Consider the following 12187-nt stretch of genomic DNA (forward strand, 5'->3'; position numbering starts at 1 on the left):
TACCAAGGCATGCTGTGGTCTAGCTGATTCATTACAACTGGTCACCATGGGTTTTCATGCATGAACTTCTAATTAGACCAAATAAATGGGTGGGAATCTTTCAGTACAGAAAGGAGGATACTGCTGGGGTACAAAAGACTCCAAACTCTATTAAACCTTTAATGGAAATCATTTATCATGCCTATGGTGTGTGACCTCCAAATTTTGTATGGACTGCTTAACATTCTACCTGTAGTACATGGCTTGGAGTCTCACTTGGAACATCCTCTCAGTCCTCAGCATTTTGTTCTTGAGCTATTCTTACTTTCATGAGGTTAACCTCACATTTCAAAGCAATTCGCAGGGCAAGTGAGGCCAGGGGTATGCTGCATGTCTTACTTTACAAAACTGGATTTTACTCTTTACGAACAAATTATGCCGTAATGTGAGAAAAGATCCACATCGTCCCGTTCGTACAATAATGGCGTTTTCCACTACATGGTACCTGCTCGACTCAGTTAGGGTCGACTCGGCCGCGGTGCCCCGTCCTCCTTTTTCCATTGCAGATTTAGTACCGCCTCATGCGTGAGGCGAGCGTGGCTGGTCGTCATAGCGACGCCGCAAGAAACTGCCGCGACCTAACGCGACACACACAGAACGTCGAATATGTGCTGTTTTTGATTCTCGGTATGTGGCTGTTGCCACAGCCAGAAGACAAATGTTGTTTCAAAAGAAGCTGGAGGCAACAAAAAAACCCACCACTGGTTAAACTATTTAAAAATGGTGGGTTTGTTCAGGACACCCCCGTCTGTAGCTAGCAATGATGACGCAGTGATTAGTGACGATTCTCTCCGACCAATCAGTAGTCTGCAGGTTTTCACGTCACCTTTTGGTATCGCCTCAGCTCGCTTGGAACCTCGAAACCTGGAACGTAGGTGATACTAAAAAAAAAGTACCCGTCGGCAGGTACCAGGGACTTTTTTTCGTAATGGAAAACCAAAAAAGGAGAGTAGAGTCGAGCAGGTACCATGTAGTGGAAAAACGCCATAAATGGATTATATTTTATGAATTGTATTACCATCTTTTTTTTTTTTTTTTAATGAAGTGTGATCTTGCTAGCAAGGTTATTTCTGTCCTCCACAGACTGATGACTACATATAACCCAAACCGAAAACCCCCGTTAGACATTTTGCCATACGTACCAACTGTATACGGTGGTAACTATTTGTGGGTGTATTGGAGCCATTGTGAGCAATGTTATGGGCAGTCCATAATGTCAATATTGGATTTTATATCATTTCTGCATCAGTGTGATGACGTTTCAAGATTTGGCTGGTATTTAATTCCCTGAATTAGTCAAAAACAGACCAATCTGACCAATTTCCAATCTCGTTGTTTCATCCAGAATTAGTTCTCAATTAAATTTGCCTTATGTTTATGTCTATATCACAATATATTGTACATTAATATCACTATAAAATTACATATACTGTAATAGAGGAGTTTATCCAAATTTCCCAATCTTGCTATCTTGGGATTTATTTTAAATCAATATATTTTTTTACAATATTGTATTTCTTTATATATTTACAATGTTGATCATCTTTGAATTTAATGGCTAGCGAGTTATAATTCCCACTTCTTCTTCTTCTTCTTCTTCAGTAAGCTCTAACGCTCTTTCTTTTAGTATTTTATTAGTTTGAGTTTAGTTTTGTGAGATGACAGTTTTTCGATTTTTGCTGTTAAAAATACTCATTTCAAGTTTTTACTTAAGCAAACAACTTACGTTTAGCCAGTTGTAGCTCAATTAAAAACATTACATTAGTTCACTTGTAACTGGACATGTCATTTATCTGGAAAGCAAAGGAAACACAAGCCTAATAAAGAAAAAGGCAAAGAGAAACATTAATATAATACTTGGCTTCACACGTTTCTATTCAATTACGTTGGGTACTTAAAGGTAATTGACTTTATTTATTTTTTTGTTGTTCATTTGCTGATAACCTAACCTTGACTTCTGTTTAAAGTACACAGCTTCGTCACTACTTACACTTTAAATCTATTAGTGTCTTGCCTTTGCTGTTACTGAACTGTTAACCCCTTTAGTGTTTCCTTTCCTTTAGTTTTTCTCTTTCAGCTGAATGTTTTGCTGTATTTCCATCTATCAGACTGCAGGTAGTAAACAATGAAATGAATGGAGAGGTGTATTGTTGGAGGAACAACCGGCACCAAACCATGGCAAGAATGCCTCTCACCAATAGCTGAAGCTGCACGGGCACTGACATCATATCACTCCCACATCTCCCTCTCTTGATTTCAGCCCCACCCCACTCCTTTCCATTAGCAAGTCGGTCCGTGTCCCTGTGTTATTTAAAGCCAGAGATCCTCCCTCTCGCCGAGCCACTGTGTTGCATCTGTCTGCCTCGCTGCTTGTGTGTCTGGGTGCGTGTGTGTATGAGAGTGCGCTAAAAAACCCAGCAGCCAGTGGGAGAGCTAGAGAGTCGGGGAGAGAGACACGGGGGGGAAAGGCAAAAAGCATCTGAGAAGGGAAAAGGAACGGGAGTGTGAGACAGCTATGAAATTCATCCAAGCTATTTGCTTACTGCTTCTCTGTCCAGCTTTGAGCCTCAACACCAGGTAAGAGATAAATAACAGAAGAGGTTTTTTTTCTTTTCAGTTTCACCCGGATAGAGACTCTGGGACAAAAAAAGGGAGGTATAGGTTCAAAGCGTGCAATGGGCAATCTTAGATTACTAATCTGCCGGTCTGTTCAGTCCTGCCAAATGCTGAAGCCTTAATTTGTCCGGGCAGAGTCTCTCTGTGTGCTAATCATGTTGGAGACTGAAAGACTTGAAAGGAGGACGGAAGAGCTTTTCTGTTGAACTAGGCTATTATCTTTGTCAGTTCTGGGCAGGCTGAGAGACAGTTGTCCTTTTGTCAGGGTAATTCACTGAATGCGATGCCTCCTGAATAGTAGTGACATTGCTTTTTGGGACTTTTGGTGCCTGCTGGTCTGGAAGGGAACAAGTTGAAGTCAGGGGAACTGAGCGAAAGGACAAGGCTACTTGTGTTGCAGTGTCTTAAAAAAGAGCAGATGTGTCTGTGTGTGTCTCTCTCTCTCTCTCTCTCTCTCTCTCTCTCTCTCTCTCTCTATATATATATATATATATATATATATATATATATATATATATATAATGTGTGTGTGTGTGTGTGCGCAACGTAAGGCTTTGGAAGAAGCTGAAGGAAGAGTGCTAGGCAAGAAGAATGAATAAGAGGGAAATGTGTGGACAGGGGGAGTTGTGATGATTAATTAAATCATTGATAAAATCATCCTTCTTTCTGCCAGTGCCTGACACCACTGCCTTAATGAGAGCCGTTAGAGGAAATTCAAGGCTTTTGACTATACCATGGAGACATCACACGCAGGAAGGCATGCATTATAAGAATTGCCTTTCCCTCGTCTCCTCAGTACCCCAAAAACATTGACACTGTTGTCATCTTTTTTTGAATTTTTTTTTTTTTGAATGCAGTTGCTGAGGAATGTGTTGCAAATGGCTTTGAACGCTGTTTTTGATGTTAACTAAGTAGGGAAATACCAATTTTTTTCTGTGTTTCGTGGCCAAGCACCTGAACGGTTACGTTTTTAACTGCTCTTTAATGTTTCATGTAAAGCACTTTGAATTGCCCTGTTGCTGAAATGTGCTATACAAATAAAGCTGCCTTGCCTTGCGGTACTATGCAAGTTATTTATTTTGCCTCAGGAGTTAATGAATATAGAGATTTGTAAAGAAAGAAGTCAAGGTTGGCCAAGCTACATCTTACATATTTGTCGATACCAGATAGGTACACTGATGATGTTTGAGTCATATAACTAGAGGCTGTATTGATGTATTAACCTTTAGCATTAAGTAGTCAGCAAATTAACTACTAACACACCCTTCAACACACCTACAATTGTAATGCTCACAAATGCCTAAATAACCTTCAGGCAACAGCTTTTGGAAACATTCAATCTTCAGTCAGTCAGTCTTATTTTTCTGATTGTGTATACAGATAGACGTGTCAAGCTGTTTTTTTAAGCTATGGAACTAATAATGCGCTTGTTTAAGTTTGCTTTATTAAAACACAGTTTGTGTCTCAAGATTTATTTTTAAATGGTTTGTGTCGTCAGCCTTCGAGGTGATCTTTTGGGTGCTAATTGGAGAGGGAGGCATTACCGTGGTAATCGAGGTCAGCACAGATTGTATACGACCTCTTGAGGGGGAATGTCATGAAACGTAATTACCAGAACACATAGATATAATCAGTGTTTTATTAGTTTGTTTCTAAACTCAACTCAGAAGGCTGGGTTTTGTTAAAGGCAGAGGGGTTTTCCAGGCAAATGTGATACCTCAAAATATGACCTAAAATAGGAAAATAAAAACTAAACATGTGCCAGGTACTAAATGTCTGTAAAGCCATATCTCGTTGCTTTGCCTACAGGAAGCACACACTTTGACCAGCTAATCTTAAAATGCTGTAATTGGAAGAAGAAAGAAAAATACGATTGGAGTGAATTTAAATAATAAATAGGCTCTGCTTACAAGTTAGTGAAAGAAGACATGGTACACGCAGGGTCTTTTTAGATCACTTCATCTGTTGATTGAAATCTATAGTCATTTTTGAGGCTGTAAATTGGGGTATACTATATATATATATATATATATATATATATATATATATATATATATATTAGGGCTGTCAATCGATTAAAAAAAATCAAATGAATTACAGACTCTGTGATTAATTAATCGAAATTAATCGCATACATAATTAACGGTGCCTGAACCGATACTTTTTAAGAAAGTAAAAAAAGAAAAGAAAACAAAGGGTACTAAACAACAGTTGGTGACATTAAAGAACTGCTTGTGTATTGCTAAGGCCATATGGTCAAAATTAAATGATTTAATAATAATGTATAACAATAACAATAACTTATTTCACTAGTAAATTCCTGTTGAACGACAAAAACAACCACCAAGGACATTTACAATAACTTCAAATGCACCACGAAGCTGTAGTTTACATTGAACGCACCGTCTGTGTTGTTTTTCCGACAACGGCAGCTGCAGATTGTTACATCCCGGTGTTGAATCCTCTACAGTAAAACACAGTCAAACTTTACACCATTTAGCGTTAGCTGTCAGCATTGTAACCGTATTTAATCCAGCTACTAGCTAGCGGTAGGCTAATGTTAGCTCCTGTTGAGTATAGTGTTAACTAGCGTCACGTGCAGCGGTGTTTGTGTTACCTGTATCGTCTGTTTCAGAGCATCAGAGAGAAGTGCAGACATATCAGTGGCACCAGATTTCGGTAGCCAGGGTTGGCAGGAAGAAGATTTTAAATGTAAATGAAATGAATGAAAAAGTAAATCTTCCAGTTAATGATCCAGGCAGCACATTCTCGTCTCCCTCCTTCATTTTACAGTCGAATGGTGGCTAGAACGGCTCCGGGTCAAACGTCAATATGGAATAGATTAATCTGCGTTAATCTGCGTTATTTTTTTTAACGCGTTATTTTTTCTCGTTATTTTGACAGCCCTAAAAAAAAAAAATATATATATATATATATATATATATATATATATATATATATATATATATATATATATATATATATATTTATATTTATTTATTTATTTTTTCTTTTCCTTACCATTTTTTACCAAGTGGCTTAATGGCAAAATGGATTGGCTGGTAGCGTGTGACCAAGGGGGTAAGCTTCTCCTCACAACGCGTAGCTCCTATGGCACCATTTTGATGCTAACAAGCACTCACCCCCTGTTAGCATCCCATTGACTGCCATTCATTTTGACGTCACTTTGACAGCGAATAACTTCACATCTGAAGCGTTTAAAGACTTTTTTTGTCCATTGTTTATTTCTAAAGAAACACGACAATGTATAAAAGGCTCCATTACCTTGTATCTCACGTTATAGCTCCGTAGCAGACGTTTTTGTAAAAATAGGCTAACGATTGTGTCATAACCACGTGACTTACTGTCGCATAGTAGAGGAATTACCGTATAGTACAGGAGAAGCTCGCAGGCAGTTTGGACTGACATTAGCTGTTTAAGTTTAATTACTAATGTTAACTAGCATTTTAGTTAGCAATAATTAGCCTGTGTCCATGTTATCTTCTTACATATACCTACGCTCTCCGTCTCTGCAATATTCGGAATGATTGAGATTTCTTTTGGCCCAGCTACCAGAAGACTTCCAACTTTCAGACGTCACATTTACGTCGTCTCTCTCAGCTGGAGGCTGCGCAGTAACGCTCAGCGCTCACCGGAAAAGTGCTTCTAATATCCTTCACTGGTCTCCGTCCAGAGCAACGGGATCTGTTGGTCCATTCTATATACAGTCTATGCGTGTGACACGGTTTTACTCAGCTTCTCTCTGAGACTCGAGTCTTCAGATGCCCACGTCTTTACATTTGAATGGAAAGGACTTCAGTAAGGCATCTACAAAGAGAGCTAAATGTTATTTTTCTGTTGTCAATAAAAGTTCACAACTGAAGAGGGAAACTAGTTGATCCATAACACCTGTCCGCTCCATCATTCCTCTTCCTGCAATGGTTGATATGTATTTTGTCACCTCATCAGATATACAGAATTAGCTATGCTTTAAATAGCCAGCAGTAATTAGCTAGTGTATTACAGTACGCTGCTATGTTGTCTTTTGATCTTAGTGCTGCCCTTGAGTGATTCTGCTGAGGCAATACTGTACCAGTTGGCAGTGATGCATTTAAAATCAAGCTCTTGAAGTTGGTTTTATTATTACCGACATAGATTCATTCAGATTCTATGAAAAGCAGTACAGAATTTTAGACCTCTGCTCTGCTTTTTTCCCTCTTTCTTTTCTGGTCATTAAAGCCACAAGCAAAGCCAGGGAACGCTGCTTTTGATGGAGCCGGTACTCAAAACCTTTTTGTTGTTGTTTTTTTTTGAGTTGATTGGTTCCTCAAGCTCCTGTCATATTTGTGTTGTTATTCTGGAGGTCACGGGCCCACATGAGGCTTATCAATTGTGACATCCTCATTTTTTGTTGTAATAGTGTAACATTGAAGAGACTGACTGCAAGGTGTATCTGCAGCAGGAAAATGAATTGTGACTCGAGCTGTCTAGTCTATGTATTGCTCTTCCTTGCTTTGCTTGATTCACTATCATCACATCAGTGGTGCGTGAGAGAATCCATTTCATATGTTAACTGCAACCTCCATTGTGTGACCTGATAGAGTCGCCTTAAGGAATGAGAATTAATGAAATAGGAACCTTTTCAATTTTTATGCATGACAGCAGCATTTTGTTCACCTTTTGGTCGACACTTAATTCTGTTTTAAAGCCTTCAAATCTAAACGGCATCTCGTGGGCTTACTCAGTGTGATTATGAATGCTAACACATGGATATACAATCCAAAAGAAGCATTCACATTTAACAGGAATTCACAATATTTGAACCTTATAAAAAAACATTTCTTATAGGGGTGTGCAAAAATAAAAAACGATTCACATTCGTATTGCGATTCAAGCTCTACCGATTCAAAATCGATTCATAGAATTCCAAAAATCGATTCATATTTAAAAAATATTTTACTGCAATCACATGGGAAAAGTAACTACATTTACATACTGTGAATCGTTTTTTTAACCGAGAATCGTTTTTGAATCAAATCGATTTTGAATCGAATCTTGAGCCTAAAAATCGATATTGAATCGTGACATTTTCTGAATCGTGCACCCCTAATTTCTTATTATCTCTGTTAAATGTGTAAAATGCAGTATTTTGGTCGCAGTCCCTGCTCATATGAGAACTTGATTAAGAAGGATTTGATTTTAATGAATTGAGTGGATTACTCGGGCCACATAATGGTGGTGCAGGGCTATGTGTCATTGCAGAAATCAATTGGTCAGGCAGAACACAAGGCTGCATTGACACCAGTCCCATGAGATATGACTGTCCACCCCTGGGTCAGGGTCGGGAGGCCACTACAGTAAGGCTGCTCATCTGAATTTGACTTGTTTTTTTCCTCTCTATACAGATCAAACGGCTCCACCTTTTTACACTTTCAAATATTCCCTTTCAGAGCATTTCTTGAAACATATTTGGCACATTTTCTTGACACCATCTTTGATGTCTCTTACCTTAGCAGTCTCTTCTTGGAAACGGTGATATCTGGTGGGATCTCCACAACATCAAATATTTATGAGTATTTTGGACTGCAATTAAAAGGACTTCAGAGAGCCTTAGATTATACACAGACTGTAGACACAGCAGTAGTGCTTAATATCTTGACGTCTGCCTGTGGATTGATCATATTGTAAATTAAATGTGTCAAATGAGTCTCTCTTTAATATCACATGGGGTCAGACGTGAAAATGAAGATAGTTCATGAGATAGCATTTAATGATGGAGCCAGGTACAGTAAGGATTATAATAAATCCCAAATTCATGACACTTTCATCACTCAAACCAAACATTATGTCATAATATACATTAAAATGATTACTTTAAAAGGACAGTTCACACCAAAAATTCCATTTTTCCTCTTACCTGTGGTGCTATTTATCAATCTAGATTGTTTTGCCCAGTGTTGGGGATACTGGCTGTAGAGATGTCTACCTTCTCTCCGATATAATGGAACTATATGACACTTGGCTTGCACATTACAACATATACATATGAAAAACTCTACAGTAACGTCTCTTTCCAGAAATCATGACCCGGTTACTCAAGATAATCCACAGATCTGGTTGTGAGCAGTTTCGTGTCGGAACTATTTTATGTCAGCCGACCTACACCAGCCAACCATATCACCGCACAGAAGGAATTCACACTCATGGACGAGGGGCTCCTTGTCCGACATTGCTAGCCAAGAGGTTATAATAATAACAGCCACTTACAGTGTGGCAGCCATTTTGGACTGAATGCAACCCTGATTAATATAGTACTGGTAAAAGCATAAAGCATCTGTATGTCAGTCATGAAGAACTACAAGCAGTGTTCTTCCAGAGAGGTAATAGACTGTTCTGATCCAGAGAGGTAATAGACTGAACTTGAAAGGAATGCCCCTTAGTGTTTGGGGCATGATAAACATTTGAAGAGGAAATAAAAATAAAAGCAATGTAATACACTTATTTCTGAAACCTTATCCATATGTTTTTCAATGATCTTTCACAATATAAACCTGGCTGTGGAAAATGCAGGTTTGATTTTACAAGGTATTGTTGCATTAATTGCATAACATAGTAGTACTAACGTCACTTATGGCTACATGCAGGTAAAGAAAGGGAAGAAAAAAACTTTTAGATTATACAACTGCCATGGCTGTCATTTACTATCAGTTTTAAACAGATTAATTCCCTCTAGTACGTAGGAATTTTTTAGGCAATAGGCATTTTTTAGGTATCTCCATTATTAATTCGAGCCCTTTGTTCAGTTGAAACAGGCGGCGACTCAGCTCTGCACCCAATACGTTCTCACTCCGAACTCGTAAAATACGGACGTTTGGACAGTGGCTGTTGGCGTCTGAAGCGATGCAAAAAGCGCCATTCACCGTGTTTGTAGAACGCACCAGGGAGAGCAGCAGCTACAAGAGGTTTGAAGATGACGTAGCACTAAGAGCAACTACGGTAGCGAGTAGTATGAAAGCCTGAAAATCTGCATTGATTGGGGTGGTGGATGGGTCAAACAACACAGGACTTTCACCCGTGTCCCGCGTGTCACGTTTCCTAAACCCAGCCGTCCTTTTCTTCTTTTCCTAAACCCAAACGTCCATTATTGTTTTCCTAAACCCAACCGTCCGTTCTTGTTGTCCGAAACCCAACCGTCCCGTTCTTCCCCCGTGTCATGGAAACGTAAGCCCACCCACGACCTATTCCTTAACCTAACTGCGTCAAAAGTGACGACAATAGTCCCGACCAAGCGCGTTTAGATAAAGAGCGTTTAGCAACCCGTTCTCATTCCGAACTCGTAAAATAAGGACGTTTGGACAGTGGCTGTCAGCGTCTGATGCGACGAAAAAGGCGTCTTTCAGCGTGTTTGTGTAACGCTCTGGGAAGAGCAGCAGTTAGATAGGATTTAGCGAGTAGTATGTAAGGGCGAATTTCCGCATAAGGAGTTTGGTTGGGGTGGTGGATGGGTCAAACAAACCCAGGAGAGCGGGGTTCGCGTCCCGCTTGTCACTCTTGCTATAGTCGTTTTTTTCTTTCCTCCTGCGTGTCACGGAACTGTACGCCCACCCACGACCCTTTCCTAAACCCAACCGTCCCGTAGTTCCCGCGTGTCATGAAACCGTAAGCCCACCCACAACCTTTTCCTTAACATAACTGCGTCAAAAGGGACGGCAATAGTCCCGACCAAGCGCGTTTAATTATAGCGCTAAAGGGACGGCAATAGTCCCGACCAAGCGCATTTACATATAGCGCTAAAGGGACAGCGCTAAAGGGATGGCAATAGTCCCGACCAAGCGCATTTACTTAAAGCGCTAAAGGAGACTTTTAACGTCAATAAGAACGACAAAGGCACCTGACCTATTTTATACACCTATTTTACGCGACGAGAGTGAGAATCTGTTGCTGCACCTGCGCACAGATGTATTGATGACCCAATGGAGTGTCGCCTCTAATTGCTATAACCTCTTTGTTGCTACAGTAGCTTGTGGCAATTAGTTTATAGCTAACTGATACTGCTAGGTCACCCGAGCTAGCTAACAGCTCAGCCGAGGAGGACGCCAATAATGTTTACATCTCGTGCTGTCACAAGCACGAGCCTCTCGTCCATGAGTACACTTCCATCTGCTTAGCAATATAGTTGGCGGGTGTAGTTCAGTAGAAAGAAAGCAGTTCCTACATGAAACTGCTCACAACCAGGTCTGTGGATTGACTTGAGTAATCGGGTCATTATTTCTGGAAAGAGAAAATGTCGTGTAGCTGAAAGGTGCTGAGCTTCATATTCATTCATCACAACAGCAGATGCCTTCTTTGTCTCAATCTTTCACAAGTTTGCTGAGTTGAAAACATTCCACAGATCATCATTTACATCCTATCGATACATTCTTCCGAGTGACAGTGAATACATTCAAACAAGATGTACAGCAGTGGAGAGAAACTCCACATGATGTCTCATTAAATGAGTACTCGCAGGCTGGATTTTGTTTTGCTTTGCACTTCATAATGCCGAGATGAAACTCACAGAGTCAAGTTGTCCACAAATATTGTCTCACATATTGGGAAAGAGGGAACTGACTAGAGGTCAAGTGTGGAGCAGATGTGGAATTAGACCTATACTATTGACCGGGGGAGATGGTAAGGTCAATCTATACACTGATGGACTGCAAATGGTTAGCAGGGATAATGACTAAGTGGAAATAATCTGCCTCTTATCCCTGGGCATTGTTTACCACTTTAGTGATTAAAAAGCACCTATTGTGAACAAATGAGGCAAATCTAAGTAAGTATGGAGTGCAGAGCTCATCTATATTTTCTTTCTTTAAGTGGGGCTTGGCTGTGTTGCCATTTGTCTCGATTGTTAAGTAAGAGCTCCATCATTCTAAATGAACTGATGCTTTATTTATACTGAAAGTTACGTAGGGCCTGGCGTGTTTGAACTGACACCCTTGTGTAAACATAAATGCATTTCGCGGAGCAGAAGTTTGGTGAAAAGTGGTTAAAGTGTCTGACTGGAGTGTTGGGTCACCTTACAATATGTGCATCTGTTTAGTTACCATGCAAAGGCAACCTCTGAGTGACTTTTAATGTGCAGCAGTGATCTGTGTCACCATTGGGCCCATGCAACATTAAACATGTTATATTGAGTGATTGAGAATTAAATTGGCATGATTTCGTATCCACACTCTGTTTTTCATGCCATGAAATGACATCTACAGTAGCGTGAATATAAATTTTAGGGGGTATGTGGACTCCTCAAGATGAGAGAAAATTATGTTTTACAGCCCGGTAACGTCCTCAGCCCAAATCAGACTGTGAATGATAATTGAAATTCAAAGGACATGGCATAATGCTCACACCATGGCAACCACATTGGCCACATGGCAATACTGAAGTGAGCTACAACAAACAGAACTTTGGGTGGCTCCTACAAATGAGAAAGTAATTAAAAGGACCACAACCAGTGCGGGGGAAGAGTAGCCACACGTTTTATATTCAA

At 39.9% G+C, this 12187-nt stretch overlaps 1 protein-coding gene across 1 annotated transcript in view; it reads left to right on the forward strand.

Annotated features, from left to right (window-relative positions):
- Positions 1 to 2366: 2366 nt before the first annotated feature.
- Positions 2367 to 12187, forward strand: part of luzp2 (leucine zipper protein 2) — a 180014-nt gene continuing 170193 nt past the window's right edge. The window contains exon 1 of the mRNA XM_031290079.2: positions 2367 to 2616. Coding sequence (XP_031145939.1) covers positions 2555 to 2616 — 62 coding nt within the window. The 5' untranslated portion in view covers positions 2367 to 2554. The remainder of the gene's footprint in view (positions 2617 to 12187) is intronic.

Source organism: Sander lucioperca, chromosome 3 (assembly GCF_008315115.2).
Source record: "Sander lucioperca isolate FBNREF2018 chromosome 3, SLUC_FBN_1.2, whole genome shotgun sequence".
NCBI lineage: Eukaryota > Metazoa > Chordata > Actinopteri > Perciformes > Percidae > Sander > Sander lucioperca.